The 26,044-nt window shown below is 39.7% G+C and overlaps 1 protein-coding gene across 6 annotated transcripts in view; it reads left to right on the forward strand.

Moving 5' to 3' along the window:
• The window catches only part of CTNND2 (catenin delta 2), a 904,448-nt gene that overhangs the window by 309,731 nt on the left and 568,673 nt on the right, over positions 1-26,044 (forward strand). For 5 of the 6 annotated variants that reach the window (XM_079145292.1, XM_079145294.1, XM_079145293.1 and 2 more), the window contains one exon: positions 3,409-3,521. In XM_079145292.1, the coding sequence (XP_079001418.1) occupies positions 3,409-3,521 (113 nt within the window). Of the gene's footprint in view, positions 1-3,105; positions 3,178-3,408; positions 3,522-26,044 lie in introns of those variants that run through there. The other variant, XM_079145296.1, reaches the window with a different exon arrangement.

Genomic DNA, 26,044 nt, shown 5'->3' on the forward strand with positions numbered 1-26,044 from the left:
CATGCTGAACCAACCTTGCATCTCGGGGATGAACCCCACTTGATCATGGTGCACTATCTTTTTAATGTGCTTTTTATATTGGATTCCCAGAAGAGCCAAAGCAATCCTTAGTGAGAAAAGTGAAGCAGGAGGCGTCATGACACCAGATCTTTAATTATACAACAGGGCTATAGAAATGAAAAAGGCATGGTATTAGCACCAAAACAAACATGAAGCCCAATGGTACAGAACAGAAGACCCAGAAACAAACACAAATAAATACAGCTATCTCGTAGTAGACAAAGGCACCATGAATATACATTGGAGAAAAGAGCCTCTTCAACCAATGATGCTGGGAAAACTGGAAAATCATGTGTAGTAGAATGAAATTTAACCCCATTCTCTCACCCTGCACAAATCAACTCAAAGTGGATCAAGAACCTAGACATTAGACCAGAGACCCTGCACCTACGAGAGGAAAATGTAGACCTAACTCTCTATCATGTTGACTTAGGAACTGAATTCATCTAATAAACTCCTAAAGCACAAGAAGTAAAATAAAGAATCAATAAATGGGATAGATCAAACCAAAAAGATTCTTCACAGCAAAGGAAACAGTCAAGAACATGGAGAACCCACAGAATAGAAGGCATCTTTGCCACCAGTACCTCAGTTAGAATATTAATGTCCAATATATACAAAAAACTGAAAAAAGTTAACATCTCAAAAAAAAGAAAAATAACCCAGTTAATGAATGGGCAAAGGAACTGAACAGACACCTCACAGAAGACATATGAATGGTCAACAAATGTAGAAAAAATATGTTCAACATCTGTAGCAATTAGAGAAATGCAAATTAAAACTACCATGAGATTTAATCTCACTCCAGTCAGAATGACAGTTATCAAGATTTTAAGTAACAATAAATGTTGGCGAGGATGTGGGGAAAAGGTTCACTCATATATTGCTGGTGGGACTGCAAATTGGTACAACCGCTATGGGAAGCAGTATGGAGATTCCTCAGAAAATCTGGAATGGCACCACCATTTGACCCAGCTATCCCACTCCTTGGTGTATACCCAAAGGTGTTAAAATCAGCATACTACAGAGATACAGCCACATCAATGTTCATAGCAGCTCAATTCACAATGGCTAAGCTGTGGAACCAACCAACATGCCTTTCAACAGATGAATGGATTAAGAAAATGTGGTATATATACACAATGGAATTTACATAAAGAATGAAATTATGGCATTTGCTAGTAAACAGATAGAACTGGAGACTATCATGATATGTGAAATAAGCCAATCCCCCATAATCAAAGGCTGAATGTTCTGATATGTGGATGCTAATACCCAATAAGGTAGAGGGGAGAATAGAAGTTCATTGGATTAAACAAAGAGGAATAAAGGGATGAGAGGGGATGGGAATAGGAAAGACAGTAGAATCAGACAGAACTTTCTTATGTGTGTATAGGAGTACAAAACAGTGAAACTCCACAACAAGTACAACCACAAAAATGGGATCCTAATTAGAATGAGTTATACTCCATGTATGTACAATATATCAAAATACACTCCACTGTCATGTATATCTAAAAAGGACAAAACAAACAAACAAAAACAAACTGGAATGCAAGAGAGGCACATTGTCCCTCTCCTCTCTGAGAGGACCCACTCTCTCCCTTGAGAATGTCCCCTTTCCCTTTTCCTATTTCTTCAATAAACTCATTCCTGTTACTCCGAGTGACATGTCTTAAATCTTTCTGACTTGATTGCAAGAATTGGGGCTTGAAGGCGGGGGTCTTTCATTGCCTCAGTTTCTTGAAAGGCCCCAGCTCTGTAGCATCATCATGGTTTCCTAGGTCCCATGGAGATGCGTGAATTAAAGATTTTTACTTAGACAACAGAAATCATGAATTTCCATGGAGCAGTGAGGAGCTGTGTGTTCTGTTTCCAAGGTGTTGTTAGTACGGGTTGAGTTTTCTAATACACAGATAGACTTAAGGCACAATATGTTTTAAAGTCTGAAAATAAAAAATCTAGAGCTTGGATATTTTTGTGGGAGAGAACTGCCAAAGCAATAGACTGAGAGGGAATGTTAGATATCAGTGGTGCATCTGGAAGAGGTCTTGTTATTTATTTATTGCTAATAATACTTGGCGCCATGGGAATATGCAGGACTAAAAGTTGGAACTTAACCAACAACTTATTCTCCCAGTCTTAACACCCTAAAGTGAAAGGATGAATTCTCATTTGCAAAGTGTCTTTTACTTTACTCCCCCCGACAAATGTCAATGTTTGAAAAAAAAAAAAATCTGCTCTCATGGATAAGAGCCAGGGTAGATTTAATATATGTATGGGACACACCACATTTTACATTTCAAAGATCTCACCTGAGACCACCCCAGGGTAGTGAATAAAATAAAGTCTTCTTTTTTGGGAAAGAAAAATCTATGCAACTTTGGAAGTTTTAATTCTCCAAAACAGACCCTTCAGAATGAGATAGCATTTTTGCTTTCTCATCCACAAAATATAACTGTGAAGCTCATTTAGTTTTTCGTTAAGTGTGAAATTGTAAATATTTTTCTGAAAGTTTTAGTTAACACACATAATTTGTTGTAATTGTTTGTTAAATAATTTAAGTGTATGGAAAAATAAAATATAATGACTAAAATATGATTCCAAAATGCTGTAGTTGGAATAACTGAGATCCTTAAAGTTCTGACTGATTCATTTTTCATTAAAGTTAATCCTAAGCTTTAGTCAGCTTTACAAAAGCATTTTTCATTGATTCCCATGATTATTTTTAAAGGCGATGTGTCATGTATCTCAAAGATTGTGCTTTTAGTAATTAGACTGTATAGAATGTGTATCATTGACTGTCTGCTGGAATTTGAAGAATGAAAAGCCAGGTTTTAAAGCATTACTTTCTCTAATTTATAATACCATAAGTAATATGGAGACAAAATTAGCATATTGAAGCAGTTAGAAGCCCAGTGGGGGTAAACAGAGGACTTCTAGTCATGATAACTAATGAATTGTTTACTCAGTGCTACAGTTTTAATGTCAGGAATGTTAATGTCACTTGGACGCTGACCAATGGCCGGAAATAGCAAGGCTAATATTTCCTAGGCCATAGAGCACTTCATCCTCACCCCCAACTTACAAAATGAGTGTGCTAAACCCATTTCACAGGTGATGAAGCAGCTCTCAAGTAGCTTATTTTAAGCTGGTGGACAGCACTCTGCACTTGTGACCCTTGTCCCTTTCCACAGTAACATCCTGTTTCTCAAAGGCGACACCTTTGAGACATCCTGTTTCTCAAAGGCGACACCTTTGAGAATTGTATTCTGCCGTCAGCTCTTCTGTCTGAATTTCCCATTTCATATGAGCATATCATTCACCGTGTGGCTTGGTTTCTTTCAGGAATTGCAGTTTGAAAGGCTGACCCGAGAGCTGGAGGCTGAGCGCCAGATCGTAGCCAGCCAGCTAGAGCGATGCAAGCTTGGATCCGAGACCGGCAGCATGAGCAGCATCAGGTACTGGCTCTCTGCTCTCCTCCCGTTTTCTCTGCTTCCAGAGGCTGTGAATGTAAATCGTGGTGTTTATCTTCTCCTTTCAAACCCGACGGGGATTTGGAACGTTCAGTCAGACGTTGGAAAGTAATTGTAACTGACCTGATTTAAGATGTTCAAAAGGTGCCCAGAATGGCCTGATTTGTACTCAAAACTCTTCTCACAAAATTAATGCCTGCCCCAAATGCAAATTATGCATAATTTCACACAAAGGGAGGCTTTGCCTTCAGACCACTTTTTGGAAACCAGAGATGCCAAATCATGAACTCCCAGAATGGTTCTTTTTTTTTTTATTCTAAATGATCCACAGACTCAGGTTCCTGAAATGAAAGAGAACGTTTTGGTGTAGTCTATATTGTTTGCTAATGCATAATGACAAATTATAAAATTGTCTCTCAAGTGTCAGCCACACATGCGATTCCCCATGTGTAAAAATATTACCCATCCATGGGTCGAAGTGACTGTTGAACTGGGTTTTTTATTTTTTTTTTTTTTAGTTGTAGGTGAACACAATACCTTTATTTTATTTTTATGTGGTGCTGAGGATCAAACCCAGGGCCTCATGCGTTCTAGGTGAGCATTCTACCACTGAGCCACAGCTCCAGCCCCAGAATTGTTTTGTTTTAAAACCCAACCATTTAGTCACATGATCAGAAAAATTTTCCTCCCTAGGACCTTGCTTTTATATTTAAGCATATAAGGATTGTGAGTGTGTGGGTGGACATGAGTGGGTAAGTGGAACTTCCATTGCTCAGGAGCACATTGTACTTCCCCATCTTGTTTGATGAGCTGCTCTTGGCACTGTACATTTTTAGAGGGGTGTCTTATTTAAGGAAATAGTAGCAAATACACTCTAACATTTCTGTGACCTAACCCAGTAGCAGTCTGTTGCCACGCCTGAAACAGAGTGAGGCAGGGAGGCTGGGAAGGGGCTACTTCCTCTTTGTGCTGTGAGCAAGGACCAGGTCCCTTCTCTCTGAAGGTCTGGCCATCTCTGAGGCCTCTTCCTCATTAGCGTTTCCAACATTGTCACTGTGTGATCTTGATGACCAGGCCCATGGCCTGTCACAGATGGAAATGGGGCAGTGATTTTTGGCCCTGCTGCAAATTTACTCTGGACTCTTTTTTTAAGTTCTATTGCTATAGAAAAATAAAAAAGCATATGCCATTCATCTTATAACTTTGTTCTTTCATTGGTTGGATATGAAAAGCCTTTAAATGGATATCTTTGCGTTCTGTGTTGTGAGATGGCTGGGATATCATTTCCATCAGGAAGTCATGTGTAGGACACAGAGAAATATCTGTTATACAACCGAGAACCTAGAGCATAGCTCTAGTAGGTCTGTTCAGTGTGGTCTCTTAAACTCACCGCAGACTTGTCAAAACATCCACATTGCAAAAGCAGGATGCATACGGAAAAACGTGAATTCTTCACTTTAAATTGGTTGGATGGTTGAATGTGAGTCTCTGTGGGAACAGAAGCCTGCGTTTGCTTCTCTGCCTGTGGTTGTGGGTCTCTGAAGAGTTCTGGGTTAAAGCCCAACCTGTCTTGAGAGGAGGAGACGGTCAGACTGTATAGCTCCCCGGGCACCACTGAACAGACATCTGTTTCGCGTGAAGCCTGTTTACCTTTTGGTTTATGTCCTAATCTGTGTGTGTGACAGTGTCACATACTGTGTGTCTTCTACTCCTTTTCACCCCCCCAGCCCCTGCCCGGAGCAGGTCTAGCGAACCCTGCCTGTGCCTTGATTTCCAGTGCCTGACTGAACCTGAAATGGATGTCCCACCCAATGATGAGCCTGTAAAATTGGAGCAGCGACTCAAAATCTGTGACATCCAATGGTCACCAGGGCACAGAAGCCACAGTGGCTTATGTGTTAGTGGAGGACTCTGGTGACAGAGAGCAGCCCAAGAGAGAGACTGGATAGTCCCTGAAAATCAGGGAGACTGAGTTTAGTTTCTTTTTTATTTTAGGACAGGCTGCATGTATAGCATTACCTGTCGACTTCTTAAACCTTTCCTCTTTCTTCATTTGATTTGATTTTTTTTTGGGTTGATTTCTTGGTTCCAAAGTGTCTTGAACAAAACCCATCGTTGAATGACTAATTTAGATAGAAAAATGATCCCTTGACGATTTTGGTTCTTCACTTCCTGGCTTATAGCCCATGATCCCTCATCAATAATTTTGTGTTAAATGTGTATTAGAGTGTTAAGTGAAGAAGACACTGTCCAATTAGTCTCCCTTACCATAATTAATATTAGTCTTCTCCAAGCTTAATTATTTTGTATTTTTGTAAATCTCTAATATACGAGTCCACATTTATACAATACAAGCATTTTATTGATATATGACTAGAGAAAATCCCTGTGTACCTTCTACAGTTGTTGAATTTTTTGTATTTTTTAAAATCATAACCTACTTGTATGTGTAACTTCAGGAAAGCACCTTTGGAAATTTGTGTCTTCATTAGGATGAGAGACTAACCTAGTTATCACATCAAAAGGGATATTTAAACAAAAACCAGAATATCAACAATTTCTCCAAAAGGAGGACAGTTAGAGAAGTCTGTGATAATTTAGATGTTGACTCATACCTCTTAGTGATGCTAGAGGGTGAGTGGGGGTATTTCTCAGAGGATTTGGAACAAAATCAAGTCATATTTTCCTGACTTATTTTCATGTAACAGGTGGAATTCACTTATAAATATAACTTGTTTTTCTTTTGCCTTTACTAACGATAGGAGATCATTCCCTCTGAATCTGAAGACTAGAAGTCACATCGACATTTGAACTTACTGAAAAATGTCTGTATGTAGTTAGAGCAGTCAACTTTATAGCAGCACATCAAAGAGTAAATGAGAACCAGGAACGGGAGGGAAGGAATCTAGAGATGTTCACTGTTGCAGCAGATTGGCTTCAGCATAGCTTACAGACAGGAGCATTGTGACCTCTTAAACTCTTAACAGACTTTCCCTGACGTTCAATGCAGATCCTGGTTTCCAGACTCAGACTGATTTACAGTTGCCTAAGTTTTCTCAGTCATGTGAAAGGAACTACTGGTGCTTGTTACTAGAGGTACAGTTCTCCTTGTGCCTTATCTCCTTCCTACATTGGCTTTCTATACCCAGAACCTGTTTTTAGACCAAACCGTTCGAGACTCTTGGATCCTCCTTCCATTACTATGATTATAATGTGGTTCCATACTTTCTCCCAGATTCCCCCAAACCATCCAGACCTGAGGTAGGTGCATTATGCAGATGTCCTTTCTTTGACATCATGTGTAGTCTCTCCTTCTTTAGGGACTAAATAAGCACCTGTTGGTAGTAGCTTCACCAGGTCTGTCAACTGGGTCTTAGTCTGGCAGCCTGCTGAGCCTTTTAGTCCAGAGACCTGCCTGAGTCTATGCCCTTGGAATATTCTCCAAGACCCTGTATCAGCATCCTAACTCATCCTCTGCCTACCTTCATCCCAAATCCTTTCTCCACATGGCATGAGATTAGTTTGCATACTACATGAATCTATCAAGGGCACTCCCAACTTCTGCACCCTATATCATACTTTCCTGTCTCAGTACCTACAACCATGTGGTCTCTTGTTCCTAGAACATCCTATCTCTTGAGCCTGGTTACCTCCTTCTGTTGCTCCAACCACTGATCTAAGGGGCTTGTATTCTTCTGAATATGTTCTCGAGTAGTCCAAACTGGACCAGATGTCCCTTCTTTGGGAATCGTTATAACTCAATAAAGCATTGGCTAGGTTGCAGTTCACACTTTGTGGATAATTCTGTAAGCACCCTGTTGCAAACATTTTTACCCTTCTTTTAAAGGATAAATGGAAATTTTCTCAAGTGCTATTGAAAAATTAAGGGCATCTCAATAGATACCTACTCTCCTTGTCTCCTGGGGAGAGCAGGAACATAATGGAGAAAAGCTGAATTCTAATTACTGTTGGACGCATCGCAGGGACTGCTTCCTAGCTGAGCTTAACTCTTTGAAGACTGTTGAGGATAGATGGTGATGATGATGACAGTGATGACAGTAGTAATGATGATGGGGACATGTTGTGACAATAATAAGACTAGCACTTGCTGTGTTCTTCCTGTGGACCAGTACTTTTCTAAGAATTTTTCACATTACCTCATTTCATACTGGGAATAACCCAGGTAAATGACATCATTGTCTCCACTTTGTCCATGTGGCAGCCATGGTAGAACAAGGCAGGAAAATGGGTCCATGGGACGGCATCACATGAGGGGTCAGGCTGCACTGACTGTGCTGAACAGGCCAGGAGGGGCTGGGGTCACAGCGGCTCAGACATGGTAAGAACTGTGACCATCCCTGCAGCACACAAGGCACCCTGGGGCTCCACTGAGGAACTCCCTCTAACAGAGCTGGTAAATGGGCATTGGAAGGCCACAGAGGCAGGGAGCTGGACATGTCACTTGTGCAGCAGGGAGGACATAGACCATAGCCAAGGCCAGCAGAATCCCAGCCTCTACTAACGAAGGAAGGCAGCGATAGCAGCAGGCTGCAGGGAAGCAGGTGGCAGTCCTAATTACATCATCCCTGCCCTTGAACTCATGCAGTCACTCTTGGAAAGTCCCTGTGGAGGGAAGGAGGATCTCAGAAGCAGTTAGAGCATCCTGATTTGATGCTCAGACACAGGTGGCTTCTCTGGGTAAGACCCCAGGAGATGGAGCAATAGCAACAATTTCACCGTGGAGGGGATCGTAGTCTAAGTTCCTGTGCTAGATTCATTGCATATTGTATGAAGGGAACAGTAGATGAGTCGAATATGTGAGTCAAATGGATTTAATCATGGGGACCTTTATCTCCATAAATATGAAGTCTGGAGGTTGACAAGCTTCTTTTGCTGACCTGATGACATCCTGACCCTAGCAGACCTCTCTTGGGGTCCTGTGGCATTTCACTGATGGTTTCAAGAAGTGGCCTCAGCCAGGTGGAGTGGCCTATGCCTGTAATCCCGGCAGTTTGGGAGGCTGAGGCAGATTCAAATTCAGCCTCAGCAACTTAGTGAGGTCCTGTCTCAAACTATGGGGATATGGCTCAGTCCTTAAGTGCCTCTGGGTTCGATCCTTGGTACCTTAAAGAAAAGAAGTGGCCCTTGATTGTGCAGAGTGGGAAGGGAGGGGAGACTCTTATTGGTCTTTCTCTTCGTACACACGTACACATACACAGAGAGATGAACAAATCCAACAGACACACACGCACAGCTGTATCTTATATGAAAAATGTCCCTATATGTAACTATATCAGGTGTTATTTATTTTTATTATATACAATGTATATATACCTGAAAAGTAATTCCCAGAGGTCCTCATGTGGCCTGCCATGGCCCTGGGGCATCTGAGACGTTCCAGACTCCTTCATGTAGCTCGGTCGCCTTGATGCCCAAACCAAACTTGAAGCGTGACAGGAGGAGGTGGCGCTGTGAAGACCCTGGCAGCTCCTAAACCTGCTACTCACCGAGCCATCACAGCCACCTGCAAGGAAACAGCATTTCTTACATCGGGTGGATGAGGAAGTAGTTTCCATGCCGAATAACTTGCTCAAAGCACATAGACAGCAAGGGCACAGCTGGGATCCAGTCCCAGGCTGCAGATTCTAGACCTCTGTTCTTTCACCCTGTGCTACAGCTTTTCCTTGATCCTGTCTTCCTGGCTCCCACCTGACCCTGTATTTATCTGACATTCTATTTCTCACAACTGAAGTATTGGAATCATGTTTAATGTGGTGTCTCTTACCCGGGGAGACCCTTCAGGACAGTGGCCTTGACGTAGTCATTCAGGTGGCCATGGTCCAAGACAGTACCTGCCATTCAGTTGTTACTGAAACTAACCAGCTTCTCTGGATCCTGGCAGTCACCTCTTCCTTTGGACATAGTTTATTTAGAAATTGCCATTTGATTTTATATCACTTCTTGATATTGCTGTCTCTGGCAGCAACCTGTGTCCTCACTAAAGAAAATTAAATGCTATTCAGAATTTTCACTATTGCCCGTTCCCTCAACTCTTGGCTCACCCAGGTGTTGCAGATGCGGGCCTCTTTTTCATAGCCCACTCTTCCCTAGCTGGTCCCAAGAACTGTGAGCCAGTTGAACCGTGACTGCTCCTTGAGGTGGCAAAATCCCAGGAAGTTCACCAAGGTTTCTATTATCCCTGGTGTTCACAGCCTATACAACCCCAGGGACGTGAACAGGAAGAGGCTTCATGCCTGTAATTAGGTTATGTTATAACCTCATGGCATATGGAGATTATCTGGGTAGGCCTGACCTAGTTACATAAACCCTTTAAATCTGGGTCTGGAGGTCAGAGACAAAGGAAGTCAGAAACTCAATCAAAGCCACAGATATTTGACATGAGATATATTTTCTGTTGCTGGCTTTAAAGATGGAGCGGCTGTATGGCTAGCAATGCAGTCGGCATCTAAATGTTGAGAGGAATCCTGCACTGATATCCAGCGTGGGAACCAGACCTCTATTCTGTAACTGAAAGGAATTAAATTTAGCTGACAACCTGGATGAACTTGAAGGGGATTACTCCCTAGAATCCCCCAGAAATGAAATTCACCCTTCAGAAAATTTCCTGATAGCCTTATAAAACTCTGAGAAGAGAATCTGCCCACCCGTGAACCTTCAAAACTTATATAACTGTTAGCTAAAGCAGTCTGCACTGTTTCAAGCTGCTCAGCTTGTAAGATTGGTTACATGGTGATAGGAAACTAATGTGATGCTTTTCAGTCGATCACACTAGATATATATATATATATATATATATATATATAAAACTGAATTGTGAAAATTTTTGAGAGGCAATAATTGTTATTCTTTGATGACTTGTACCCTATTCAAAAGTTCAGGGCGGATGGCCTATTTTATTCTTCACACATATGTGCATCCACTTGGACACAAAATCTGTAGCCCTGGTTCTGAGAAGTGGAGCTGTTTGTGCGGCAGGTTGATGCTTTGCTGTATAACAAAGGCACTAAAGAAAGCAAAAGTCCTCAGTGTCACTACTGTCACGATACAAATACTCAGGACTGCCATTTGTAGTTATAGATATTTTAAAAACCAAGACATTAATAAATTAGCATTTAGCGAAGGAATGTAAGTCAAATACTCATATACGTTTTTGTCAAAATTAAATTTATTTATTTATAAGTGTGATAGAATCTGGTTGTGGTGGCACACACCTATGATCCCAGCAACTCAGGAGACTGAGACCGGAAAATCCCAAGTTCAAGACCAACCTCAGCAACTTAGCAAGGCCCTAAGCAACTTAGTGAGACCCTTGTCTTACAATTAAAAAAACATTTTTTTTTCTTTTAAAGGACTGGAGGATGTGGCTCAGTGGTAAAGCCCCTGGGTTCAATCCCCAGTAACCACCCCACCCTCAAAAGAAGCATGGTAGGTGAATTTTATTAAAGAAATAAATCACATATGAATATAATTATTTCCAAAGTAGGATGATTCATACATTTTTCACTAAATTTTAATTTATGATATTTAAATAATTAAATTTTTTTTTACTCTTTTAAAGTAAAGAACAAATAGATTAGCCAAAGTATTTCATTTTGGAAAGTAGGTGTTTTAGATATTGAAATAATTGCTTCTTAGTTTTTAAAATAAGGCTCTTTTTGGGTGCAGTGGTACACACCTGTAATCCTAGCAGCTTGGGAAGCTGAGATTCAAGGGTCACAAGTTCAGAGCCAGCCTCAACAACTTAACAAGGCCCTAAGAAACTTAGGAAACCCTATCTCTAAATAAACTATATAAAAGGGCCATGGATGTGGCTTAGTGTTTAATCCCCAAACTAAATAATAATAATAATAATAACAACAATAATATTAATAATAATAATAATAAATTAAAAATAAAATAAGGTTCTTGTTTTTTGGGGGTGGTTGTACCGGAGATTGAACTCAGGGACACTCAACCACTGAGTCACATCCCCAGCCCGTTTTTGTATTTTATTTAGAGACAGGATCTCAGTGAGTTGCTTAGCACCTGGCTTTTGCTGAGGCTAGCTTTGAAATCGCAATCCTCCTCTCTCAGCCTCCAAAGCCACTGTGATTACAGGATGGTTCTTCTTATAATGTAAATATTTCTATTTGCATATACCAATTCCCAAACATACTCATTTAGCCAAACATAAAAGTCACCTGTAGTGTAGGATTTTTAGATACTTATTTACAGTGAATACATGCTTGCCAGCTAGAAAAAAAATTTTTTTGATCTTTTTGTTTTATTTTGTTTTTTGTTTTAAATTTTTACTTTTCCTTTAAATATTGGTTTTATTTTAAATTACAAAGACAGTAGTTGCAGTTTCTCCCTTGGTCTGTTTTGTACTGCTATGCCAGAATACCACAGACTGGTTAATTTACAGAGACTAGGGAGAGCTCAGGAGGATGGGAAGTCCAAGAGCAAGCTGCTGGCATCTGGCGAGAGCTTTTGTGCTGAGCCCTCAGGTGGTGAGAGATGGAGAGAGGGTGGCTGGCTCTGGGGCCCATGCACAGCAGTGTTGGTCTGTCTGCTCATGGGGAAGGGCTCTGGGACCCAACGGCCTCCCACCAGGCCCCACCTGAAGGGGATGGGGGGGTCCTTTAGCTCCAACACAGTGTGAGGGACACAAGCATTCACACTGTGGCAGCCCCATGCTAGGAAAGAATCATTTTGAGGAGATAGAATGCTACCCCCCCAAAAAGTTATGTCCAGTCATTTTAAAAAGATAGTAAGTTTATTGAAATGGCAATCCAAATTACTAATGCAGAAGTCATTTCCAAAGTCTTTGAGAATGGCTGCTTCATTATAAAGAATAGAAAAGCAGAGGGACTATAGACGTATTTGGATAATTTTCCCCCTACATTGCCAATTAAAAAAAAAAAAAGAAAAAACGTTTCTCTTTATTTCTAGTGTCATTCCAGAGCGGAGACCCCCTCAGAAAGTCTCTGATTTTCCTCTTCTACCACCATCTTTCTTGTTCTCTCTCTTTTTTTAAATTTTCAATTGCCTGTTCCTGCTCCCTACTTTAGGATTCTGTTTCATAATTTTTCCTTTCTCCTACATAAATTTGTATGAACATCTGGAATACTTTCTGGGTCCTCCTGTTCACCTGCATGCTTTGCGGCCCATCAAATTTCTGCTCAGGTCCCCACTGAAATCTTCCTCCAGCGGAAATAACAGCAGCAGCACTCACAGCTGTTGCTCGGTGGATCGACCAGCACTTGTTCATCTAATCCTCTTCAGCCTCCCGGCCCTTATCCCTCTGAGCCTTTCTCATCTAGCCTGGGGTCCCAGGTCCCCACATGAGCCATGACTACCTAGTAGCCCAGGTTCTTTGAATGTCTGATCCAGGGCACATTTACAAACTGGATTAAAGCTGCTGTCTCCTCCCCACAGACATTAAGACTTGGAAGTCTGTGTCTGTCCAGCCTATATTCCCTCCACTGGTCGCTTAGTATTCCTCCAGGTGGGGACTTGAGTATAGGGCAAAGCAGTGGCTGAATCATAGTAACTGTTCAATGTGGAAAGACAGATGGATAAATGAAAATGTAGCAAGTCATTACTGTTGTTATCCCATTGCTATTGTATGGGTAAAAACACCAGAATTCCTAATTTCTAAACATTCCATCTTTCATAAGTTAAAATACGTCTCACATGCCTATTTTGTCTTACATATATATTTGTAATATTGTCGTATACCACACAATGACATTCGGGCCAATATCTCCCATGTACAACAGTGTCTCCTGGCAACGCGGTAGCCGTTAGGGATTATAAAGGTACACACACTGATGGTCACACAATGAAGAGGTCACCTAACATACACTTCTAGTTATGTATTATATGACCATATAAATTTACATGAATTATATATGCATTTTCATTTATAAGATATATGTAGTATATGAATATAATATAAAATATATTATTCCAACTTTGATCAGAATATTACATTTCACTATTCTGGTTAGTTTTCGTGGAAATGTCTACCTCTTCAAATGGTACTGTGAAATTTCAAGGTCACTTATTTTATGTCTCTATGTGTGAAATTAAGATTGTTTTAGCCTATACTTTCTTGATCATAAGCAGTCGATGATCATAGTTTTAGCAATCATAATAGTAATGATCTTAATAATAATTAATGGCAGTATTTGTTGAACAATTTCCATAAAACATGCACAATGTTGAATGCTTACATGGATTATCCCATGTATTCCTAATTTCTTCTGTGAGTTGATTCTCAATTTTTCATTTGAAGGTAAAAAGAATGAGAAAGAAGAAAATTCACATTCCCAAATCCAACTGTCTAGACATTGATTTTTTTAAAATTTATTTTTATTGTAAACAAATGGGATACATGTTGTTTCTCTGTTTATACATGGAATAAAGGTATACCATTTGTGTAATCATACTTTTGTATAGGGTAATGGTGTTTGATTCATTCTGTTATTTTTTCCTTCCCCCGCCCCCTCCCACCATTCTTTTCCCTCTATACAGTCCCCCCTTCCTCAATTCGTGCCCCCCTTCCATCCCCCATTATGTGTCATCATCCGCTTATTAGCAAGATCATTCATCCTTTCGTTTTTTGAGATTGGCTTATCTCACTGAGCATGATATTCTCCAATTTCATCCATTTGCCTGCAAATTCCATAATTTTATCATTTTTTATGGCTGAGTAATATTCCATTGTATATATATGCCACAGTTTCTTTATCCAGTCATCAATTGAAGGACATCTAGGTTGGTTCCACAATCTGGCTATTGTGAATTGAGCAGCTATGAACATTGATGTGGCTGTATCTCTGTAGTATGCTGATTTTTAAGTCTTTTGGGTTTAGGCCAAGGAGTGGGATAGCTGGGTCAAATGGTGGTTCCATTCCAAGCTTTCTGAGGAATCTCCACACTGCTTTCCAGAGTGTTTGCACTAATTTGCAGCCCCACCAACAATGTATGAGTGTACCTTTTTCCCCACATCCTCCCCAACACCTATTGTTGCTTGAATTCTTGATGATCACCATTCTAATTGGGGTGAGATGGAATCTTAGGATGGTTTTGATTTGCATTTCTCTTATTACTAGAGATGTTGAACATTTTTCCATATGTTTGTTGATTGCTTGTAGATCTTCTTCTGTGAAGTGTCTGTTCATTTCCTTAGCCCATTTGTTGATTGGATTATTTGTATTCTTGGTGTAGAGTTTTTTGAGTTCTTTATAGATTCTGGAAATTAGTGCTCTATCTGAAGTATGAGTGACAAAGATTTTCTCCCACTCTGTAGGCTCTCTCTTCCCATTGCTGATAGTTTCCTTTGCTGAGAGAAAGCTTTTTAGTTTGAATCTATCCCAGTTGTTGAATCTTGCTTTTATTTATTGTGCTATGGGAGTCCTGTTAAGGAAGTCTGATCCTAAGCCAACAAGTTGAAGGTTTGGACCTACTTTTTCTTCTATAAGATGCAGGGTCTCTGGTCTGATTTCAAGGTCCTTGATCCATTTTGAGTTGAGTTTTGTGCAGGGTGAGAGATAGGGGTTTAATTTCATTCTGTTGCATATGGTTTTCCAGTTTTCAAAGCACCATTTGTTGAAGAGGCTATCTTTTCTCCATTGCATATTTTTGGCACCTTGGTCTTGTATGAGAAAATTGTATTTATTTGGGTTTGTGTCCGTGTCCTCTATTCTGTACCATTGATATACCTGTCTATTTTGGTACCAATACCATGCTGTTTTTGTTACTATTACTTTGTATTATAGTTGAAGATCTGGTATTGTGATGCCCCCTGCTTCACTCTTCCTGCTAAGGATTGCTTTAGTTATTCTGGGTTTCTTATTCTTCCAGATGAATTTCATAATTGCTTACTCTATTTCTGTAAGGTACATCATTGGGATTTTAATTGGAATTGCATTGAATCTGTATAGCACTTTAGGTAGTATGGCCATTTTGACAATATTAATTCTTCCTATCAAGAACATGGAAGATCTTTCCATCTTCTAAGGTTTTCTTTAATTTCTTTCTTTAGTGTTCTGTAGTTCTCATTGTAGAGGTCTTTCACCTCTTTTGTGAGATTGATTCCCAAGTATTTTATTTTTTTCGAGGCTATTGTGAATGGGGTAGTTTTCCTAATTTCTCTTTCTGAAGATTCATCACTTATGTATAAAAATGCATTAGATTTATGAGCATTGATCTTATATCCTGCTTCTTTACTGAATTCACCTATGAGTTCTAAAAGTTTTCTGGTGGAATTTCCCGGTTCCTGTAAATATATAATCATGTCATCAGCAAACAGGGATAGTTTGAGTTCTTCTTTTCCTATTCGTATCCCTTTAATTTCCTTGGTCTGTCTAATTGCTCTGGCCAGAGTTTCAAGGACAATGAAAATAGAGGTGAAAGAGAGCATCCCTGCCTTTTTCCAGTTTTTAGGGGGAATGCTTTCAGTTTTTCACCATTTAGAATGATATTGGCCATGGGCTTAGCGTAGATGGCCTTTACAATGTTAAGGAATGTTCCCACTATCCCTATTTTTTCTAGTGTTTTGAGCATGGAGGGGTGCTGTATTTTATCAAATACTTTTTCTGCATCTATTGAAATAATCATGAGATTCTTGACTTTAAGTCTTTTGATATGGTGAATGACATTTATTGATTTCCAGATGTTGAACCAACCTTGCATCCTTGGGATAAAACCCACTTGATCATGGTGCACTATCTTTTATATATATATATATATATTATTGTAAACAAATGGGATACATGTTGTTTCTCTGTTTGTACATGGAGTAAAGGCATACCATTTGTGTAATCATAAATTTACATAGGGTAATGTTGTTTGAGTCATTCTGTTATTTCTTTCCCTTCCCCCACCCCTCTTTTCCCTCCATACAGTCCTTTCTTCCTCCATTCTTGCCCCCCTCCCTAACCCTAACTCTAACCCTAACACTAACCCCTCCCACGCCCCATTATGTGTCATCATCCACTGATCAGCGAGATCATTCATCCTTTGGTTTTTTGAGATTGGCTTATCTCACTGAGCATGATATTCTCCATTTTCATCCATTTGCCTGCAAATGCCATAATTTTATCATTCTTTATGGCTGAGTAATATTCCATTGTATATATATATGCCACAGTTTCTTTATCCAGTCATCAATTGAAGGACATCTAGGTTGGTTCCACAATCTGGCTATTGTGAATTGAGCAGCTGTGAACATTGATGTGGCTGTATCTCTATAGTATGCTGATTTTAAGTCCTTTGGGTATAGGCCAAGGAGTGGGATAGCTGGGTCAAATGGTGGTTCCATTCCAAGCTTTCTGAGGAATCTCCACACTGCTTTCCAGAGTGGCTGCACTAATTTGCTTCCCCACCAGCAATGTATGAGTGTACCTTTTTCCCCACATCCTCCCCATCACCTATTGTTGCTTATATTCTTGATAATTGCCATTCTAATTGGGGTGAGATATAATCTTAGGGTGGTTTTGATTTGCATTTCTCTTATTACTAGAGATGTTGAACATTTTTCCATATGTTTGTTGATTGCTTGTAGATCTTCTTCTGTGAAGTGTCTGTTCATTTCCTTAGCCCATTTGTTGATTGGATTATTTGTATTCTTGGTGTTGAGTTTTTTGAGTTCTTTATAGTTAATATATTTTTGTATGCAATTTGCTAAAATTTTGCTGAGAATTTTTGTGTCAATGTTAATTAAGGATATTGGTCTGAAATTTCCTTTCCTTGATGTGTCTCTGTCTGCTTTAGGTATCAGGGTGATATTGGCTTCATAGAATGAGTTTGGGAGGGTTCCCTCCTCTTCTATTTCATAGAATACTTTGAGAAGTATTGGAATGAGCTCTTCTTTAAAGGTTTTGTAGAACTCGTCTGAGAACCCATCTGGTTCCGGACTTTTCTTTGTTGGTAGGCTTTTGATGACCTCTTCTATTTCATTACTTGAAATTGGTCTTTTTAAATTGTATATGTCCTCCTTGTTCAGTTTAGGTAATTCATATGTCTCTAGAAACCTGTTGATATCTTCGAGATTCTCTGTTTTGTTGGAGTATAGATTTTCAAAATATCTTCTAATTATGTTTTGTATTTCACTCGTGTCTATTGTGATATTTCCTCATTCATTCCGAATATTAGTAATTTTTCTCTCCTTCTCTTCATTAATGTGGCTAAGGGTTTATCAATTTTGTTTATTTTTTCAAAGAACAACTATTTATTTTGTTATTTTTTTCTACTGTTTCCTTTTTTTACAATTTCATTGATTTCAGGTCTGATTTTAACTATTTCCTGTCTTCTATTACTTTTGGTGTTGTTCTTTTCTTCTTTTTCAAAGGCTTTGAGTTTTAGTGTTAGGTCATTTATTTGTTGAATTTTTTCTTCTTTTATTGAATGTGCTCCATGAAATAAATTTTCCTCTAAGTACTGCTTTCATAATGTCCCAGAGATTTTGATATGTTTCTTTGTTCTCGTTTACTTCTCAGAATTCTTTTATTTCCCTTTGATGTCTTCTGTTATCCATTCCTCATGTAATAGTGTAATATTTAATCTCCAGGTGTTGGAGTAGTTTCTGTTTTTTATTGTCATTTATTTCTAATTTTAATTCATTATGATCTGATAGAATACAAGGTAGTATCTCTGTCTTCTTTTATTTGTTAATATTATCTTTATGGCATAAAATGTGGTCTATTTTAGAGAAGGATCCATGTGCTGCTGAGGAGAAAGTGTATTCGTTCTTTGTTGGATGGTATATTCTATATAAGTCGGTTAAGTCTAAATTCTTGATTGTGTTATTGAGATCTATGGTTTCTTTATTCAGTTTTTGTTTGGAAGATCTGTCTAGTGGTGAGAGAGGTGTGTTAAAATCACCTAGTATTATTGTGTTGTTGTCTATTTGATTTCGGGAATTGAGAAGGATTTGTTTGACACACATGGATGAGCCACTGTTTGGGGCATAGATATTTATGATTGTTATGTTTTGCTGATTTATGCTTCCCTTAAGCAGTATGTAATGTCCTTCTTTATCCCTTCTGACTAACTTTGGTTTGATGTCCACATTTTCTGAAATGAGGGTGGATACTCCAGCTTCTTTGCTGTGTCCATGTGTGTGGTATTTTTTTTCCCCATTCTTTCACCTTTAGTCTATGGGTATCTCTTTCTATGAGGTGAGTTTCTTGCAGGCAGCATATTGTTGGATATTTCTTTTTAATCCAATGTGCCAGTCTATGTCATTTGATTGATGAGTTCAGGCCATAAACATTCAGGGTTATTATTGTGATATGATTTGTATTCCCGGTCCTTTGGCTCATTTTTGTTTTTTGACACGACTTGATTTCTCCTTTATTTAACAATTCCTTTAGGCTAGCTCCTCCCTTTGCTGATTTGCTTGTTCGTTTTTCATCTCTTCCTCATGGAATATTTTGCTGAGAATGTTCTGTAATGCTGGCTTTCTTTTTGTAAATTCTTTTAGCTTTTGTTTATCATGGAAGGATTTTATTTCGTTGTCAAATCAAACGTAAGTTTTGCTGGGTATAAGATTCTTGGTTGGCATCCATTTTTTTTTCAGGGCTTGATAAATGTTGTTCCAGGCCCTTCTAGCTTTTAGGGTCTGGATTGAATAATCTGCTGATACCCGTATTGGTTTCCCCCTGAATGTAATTTGATTCTTTTCTCTCGCAGCCTTTAAAATTCTTTCTTGTTTTGTATGTTAGGTATTTTCATTATAATGTGCCTTGGTGTGGGTCTGTTGTAATTTTGTACATTTGGAGTCCTATAAGCCTCTTGGACTTGATTTTCCATTTCATTCTTCAGATTTGGGAAATTTTTTGATATTATTTCATTGAATAGATTGTTCATTCCTTTGGTTTGTTTCTTTGAGCCTTCCTCAATCCCAATAATTCTTAAATTTGGCGTTTTCATTATATCCCATAATTCTTGTTGATTCTGTTCATAATTTCTTATCTTATCTGTTTGGTCAACTTTGTTTTCAAGATTAAATATTTTGTCTTCAATGTCTGAGGTTCTGTCTTCCAGGTGTTCTGTCCTATTGGTTATGCTTTCTATGGAGTTCTTAATTTGGTTTATTGTTTCCTTCATTTCAAGGATTTCTGTTTTTTTTTTTTTTTTTTTCGGTATCTCTAATTCTTTATTGAAATGATCTTTTTTGCTTCCCGTATTTGCTCTCTTAACTGTTGATTGGTGCGATCATTCAATGCCTGCATTTGCTCTTTCATCTCCTCATTTGCTTCCCTGATTGTTTTAATTATGTACATTCTGAACTCCCTTCCTGACATTTCTTCTGCTGTGCTGTCATTGGGTTTTATTGATATAGCTTCTAGGTTTGTTTGGGACATTTTCTTCCCTTGTTTTCTCATATTGGTCAGATATCAGTGGGACTCTGAGATATTGCAGATTTCCTCTATTGGGTTATGTTGTCCCTGTAGATTTCCAGTATATCACCTCCCAGCCTTCAGTAGCCTGAAGTCTTGGAGGAAATTGATAATGCAGTGCTTCTGAAGAAAGTGCCTGTCTAGCGGTGGTGGCCTTCATGGGGGGGTGTATTCCCTGCTGGTGGGTAGAAGCGCCTCCACTTGTTGACCGATGGTCTACCAAAGGGAACTAGACTGCAGGCAGGTCGTGGCTAGTCTGGGCTTGTGTCTGGCCTGCCGCCCAGGCCAGTGGAGCCTAGTTGTATGCAGAAACTCTTGCTGGCCAGCCCTGCACCAAGAAGCCTCCTGCTGTTTGGGCTTGCCACAGGGCCCGGGGGTAATCTGGCTGTACATGGAAGCCCCTTGCTGCCTGTGATCTGGGCCTGCTGTTGGGACTGGGGATTGGGACTGGCTGTGCGTGGAAAGCCTCTCACTGGGCGGGCCTGCACTGAGAAGTTGCCTGTGGACGGGGCCTGCTGCCGGAGGGTGCCTGGCTGTTCACAGAAGCCTCGCTGCGCTGTCCTGCTCTGAGAAGCTGCCTGCAGACGGGGGCCCACCACTGGGTCCCTAGACATTGATTTTTGAAGCCAGTCATCTCTACTCTCCAAGCACATGTGTAAAATGCCACCCCACAGTGCTGTTACTCAGTCCTACCTGGTGTCTTCAGTCGTGTTGGAACAACCTTTCAACTGTCTCCGGTCCCTTTCACCCTAGGATGCAAACATTGCTTAACAGATTTTCTGCTTATCACTCTCGGATGCAGTCATTATAGCTATTTTGAGATTCTTTATGCAAATATGTTTGTGAGATTGAATCTTACACGAATGAGGTTAAAAAAATTGGATCCTGTGTTGTCATTATTATTAAGTACATCTGCAGTAATTCCTCAGTATTTTCTCAAAAATTTCCAATTCTCTTGCTAATTTTCCATTGCCAATTATTAATTCTACAGATTTATGTCTTATATAAAATACCAGGTACTATATTAAGCACATTATCCTTAATTTCTATGGAAATAATATTCATCTGACCTAAGAATTGTATGTAGGTTCTTAGAATGTTTGAATACTTAATGTTTATTCTTATTTACTGTATCTCTTATATAAATAACTGTATCTTAATACCTTTCTATCAATTTTGAAATCTAACATATTCAAAAATATCAATTCAATCCATTAATGTTCATTTTACATCTAAAATAATCAATACACCAACATTTATTTTACAGGGTTTTTTTTTTTTTATAAAACAAAGTTTTTAGGTAAAGTAACCTTAAAGAATTTGAATTTTAACATTCTGATCTATAGAAAACTTTAAATCTTTAAAATTTAATTAGTCTAGAAGATTCTTCGTCATTTTCTCCTATATTAATAGCATTTTAAATGTTTTCTCATGGATGTGAAATATGCATTTTGTAATTCCATAAATTATAACTCAGTGTCAAGTTTGTTAGGCCAGGGATGAGGCTTAGTAGTACATGCACTTACCAGCACACATGAAACCCTGGCTTTGATCCTTAATAACACACACACACAACACACACACAACACACACACACACACACACATCACCATTGTTTTTCTATGGTATTGCCTAGTTTTGCAATAATTTTAAAACATTTTTTAATTTCTCTCTGAATTTTATTTTTCATCCTTAAGCATGGGGACATGCTCCTCTAAAAATTTGCAAATACTGAATAAGAAATGTAAGGAAAGAATTTCACATACTTACTAACTAGCAGATCATATTTGTTTACTTTTTTTTAAAGTTAACTTGGGTTTTAATTTATATCAACACTCATGTGCAAAATTAACCCCAAAGTTAATGAGTACATGCCTTAAAAGTGACTCTAAAAAATAAGTGTCCCTTTTTGTAAAATTGGGACAGAAATCCAGCCACAGTTACAAGCAGCCTTATCACAGCAAATAACCTCTTATGAATGACAACTCAAGAAAAATAACAGTAGTCCCCAAATAAGAAGTAGTGAAAAAGAGAGGACATATGTAATTTGAAGTATCTTGAAAACCAATGGGAATAAAGCCCCGAATGTCATTCCGTTTTCACGACTACTTTGTTTCCTTTTTGACAAATGCACAGAAAGCCTTTGCACTGCAGTCTCTTTAGAATGGTTCCTCCCACCATGGCTAAAATGGCGTGTTGGAATAACACCATGTTTGTCTCCTTCACAGTGTAGACCAGACCGCCACTCAGAAATGGGCAAGATGAAAGGGAAGCAAGCTCAAACCAGTTTCCCTCTTACATGGGAAATGTTGGTGTATTTCTGGACCACTTGGGGAACTGAAGGTGTGACCTGATAGTGCGCGATCCTACGTGGAAGAGCGTAGTGCAGAGATGGCCTCTGTAGGGCAGGAACATGGTGCATTCAGACCCAGATGCCCACAGCACTGTGGATAGATGTGTTCCACCAGGAGGTGCAGTGCGCACAGTGACTGGTGCAGGCTCTGTCCTCTCCTGCTTGCGGGTCTGTTGATGAGAGCACGTGTGGAGGTAACTGAGAAGTTCCTGGTCTTGGCAGGAACACATCGGAGGAGTGTACTCAGGGAGAGTCACTGGGTTTCAGGGTCTCTGTTTCCTCGTCTGTAAACAGTAAGCAGTGAGTGGTAAGTTTGTTCCAGCTTTCTGCTCTCCTGCCCTTTGTTTCATGCAAACCTCTTGTGATGGGTAGTGAGTCGTATCTGGGTGTTAAACATGGTGACATCACCTGAGCTTGAGTAACAGAGCATAGTAATGAAGTCCTGAGATGTGGTGCTTCAGTGGAGGGTAGATTAGTGGAAGGTAGATTTGTACTTATTTAATTATGTGTTCTCTTTGTACTTATGTAACTAAATGTGTGTGTGTGTGTGTGTGTGTGTGTGTGTGTGTGCGCGCGCGCGCATATGTATATATAAATAAATAAAAAGCACAGGCTTTATATTTAAGGAAAAAACAGCATAGATTAAAAATACATTGAAAACTGTCTCAAATGGTCTTTATGCTTCCTACTTTGGCTAAAAATCAAGATTAAAAATGGAGTGTTTCACACCAAGAGCTCACTTGTGTTTGGAGGGGGCCTTTTAGGAATAATGGTTGATTGCATTTTAAAAGACTGTGCTCATGAAGTCCTTCTGAGGGCCAGACATGTTAGTAAGTTCTCCTTGTGCTGCAAAAGCAACTGTGACGTGGCTTCTGCCTCCACAGGCTTACTACCGAGCAGAGGGTCCGGGAAGGGACAGGTGAAGCATGACAAAGTTGGTCCGTGCTGTTAGGGCAACAGGAGGGGGTGCCAGCGACTGTTTCACAGAAGGAAATTTCTGTGTCCAGGGCCTGAAACTTTGGAAGGAAATGGGACAGAGGGACTACTCAGAGGGGAAGTGCAAGGGCAAGAAAGGCGCCCGTGAATGTGGGAGCAGTGTGGCTGCACCAGAGTCCGTACAGATGGGTTGGTGCTGGATAGGGGTCGGGACTTGAGCAGTCCACTCTGTGTGCAACCGGGTAGGTCAGGCTAGAGCCTGGCTTTCGTGGAGTAGGCAAGAGAACCTCAAAGACAACAGCTGAAGCCCACGGAGGCAGGGAGAGCACAAGTTGGAGATGGGAGCCCCTGGTAGGGAGATTGTCCTGGAAACGAAATCCAAGGTCGTCCTCATCTGCAGAGGCTTCAGAATTAAAGTCCAGAGGCGCTGGGCGGTCATGTGGGCTAAAGGATGCAGGGCAGGATTGGGAAACTTAATTTTTTACAAAATTTAAACCTTTGGTAGGATAAACCAATACTGTGATCTTAGCTTTTACCATGAGCATTACCCATCCTCAACAAGAACGGTTTGATTTGTTTTACTTCATCCTGTGTGAATGTATCCTAATTCCCTTTTATCCAGGAGAAACTATCATAGAATTTTAAATTTAAGAGATTGCTGTGCTAGCAGCAGGCAGCAAAGATGTTGCCTAATTTGTTGACAGTAAAGCGGTATTCATAAGCTCCAGTCTTCTCAAACATCTGTTTGTTTAGTACCTCAAGAGCTGAGGAAGTTTAAAAATCGTCACACATTGTTGCTTAGTCTTCTGCACTTATTTGAGAATGTAACTCTCAGCAAGATTTTATTGAAAGATCCGTCCAAGGAATTGACTGCCGACTGTACTCAAAATTTAGCAATTAACCTTCTCTCCCTAATGTGTGAATGATGGTCTCCACCTGTTGAAAACTCATTGTCATTTTAACACGCCTCATTTAAGGTAAAGAACTACATTTTGTCTTTTGGGACTCACATATTACCTGTCATTTCCTAAGGTTCCAACCCCGAAGCTCTAATTCAAGGAGTTAGAAAATGTGGTGGTGGAGACAACGATGTTTGGAACTGGCGAGTTCTGTATTTGAGTGTCAGCTCTGCTTGTTACTGTCCCACGAGGAAGTGCTCTGCTCCTTTGGGAATCTCATTGCACTATGAATTTTGGACAATAATACTTACCTGAGAAGCTCATTGCTAGGATTAGGTGTGGAAATGCATGTAAACAAGTACCATAGTGTTTGTCACTGAAAAAATTCAGCACATGTAGGCTGGTCCTCTTCATTATTGGATTTATCTACATGTTACAGTGAATCACATGTGACATGCACGAATAGGAAATGCCCCAATTTCCACAGAACAATGTATGTAGTTATGTCTTTTCTTTCTTTTGTTTGCTGGGTGAGTGCTATGACACCAGATCGACCAAGACAGATTATTCTGAGGATCGCCATTTTCTAACCTAAGACAATACCCAACTACTGCCCTTTTCTACCACAGTAAAGGGCGTTCTGGATGCATGTGCGTGCGTGATAATGCAGTCTTGATGCCCTAATTATCACACTGCTTAGGGCACAGTCTCATCACCATGAAAATTGCTTTTGCCCTGAGGTGGATAGTTGCTCAAAGACACTGCAGTTTCAAGGTCTTCATTCTAGTACTAATGAGCTTCATTTAATTCCCTTGTAATCTGGTATTAGAGAACAATTTTACCAGAGAGATTAATGTGGGAATAGAGGCAATCCTCAGTGTTGTCTAAACTTTGGAATTGTTAGCATTCTTTGAAAACCTCGAGTGTGCTTGAGGTTCCTGAAACCTACTGACATTCTGCAAAGCCTGCCTGTGGCCATGGGGGTGGGTGCTGGGATCACCCACCAAAGATGAAGCTGGAGGAGCATGGAATTGTGAGCCCCTGTTATGAGGAGGAGGAGGAGGAGGAGGAGGCAAGCCCGCCTTCATCCACCCTCCCACTCGTCCATGCTTGTAAGTCACGGTCATGCTGTGTGTCACCCAATGCAGGGGCCATGGGAATACAGCCTGCCTGCTTTCAACCCACAGCCTTAATGCTACCTGAGGGATACGACTTGACTTCAAGAGGGTGTGAGCAAGATGTTGCCCTGATAATTAAAGCTGCTCTTTTAAGTCAGTAGCAAAATTTCAGTCAAGCTGACTTGCCTGTGCATGCTAGACCACTTCATGATAAAATAAAACAGCAAGGGCAAGATCAAAATTCAAGGGGGGGAGTGAAATTAACTCGATTCTATTCAACTTGCCCTTCGGGGTGGGGATGCAGAGGTGTATTTTAAGCTTATACCTAACCATTTCAAAGAGTTAATATGTTGGCTAATGAACTTACATTCCAGAGGGAGAAAATTAATCAGCACCTAGTTTTGAGTAAAACTGTTGGAGCCCGAACAAAAGACTGATAAACTAACGAAGAAACAAAATTGCAGAATATTTGAATGGTATAAAGAAACAATGGAAACTTCAAAAGGAGGTCATTTTAGGAAATAAAATATGAAAGAAGTACTCTGACAGAGGATTGGGTTTGCTATTTTTTGCAAAAGATTTAACGTGCCTCATTCCCAGGGAGAATTCTTTCATTGTAAGTCAGAAAAATACAAATTTCTGTGATGCTCTTTGGATCCAACGATAAGATACTTCCAAATATAAGTATTCTATTATAGTAGACTAGATGGTAGACGGTTTAGAAATGTTATCATTTATTAATAGGACTTTAGTTATAAAGTGAAAGGAATTTAAGGTTATGGTATATAAA

This window comes from Sciurus vulgaris (genome assembly GCF_902686455.1).
Source record: "Sciurus vulgaris genome assembly, chromosome: 6".
Classification (NCBI taxonomy): domain Eukaryota; kingdom Metazoa; phylum Chordata; class Mammalia; order Rodentia; family Sciuridae; genus Sciurus; species Sciurus vulgaris.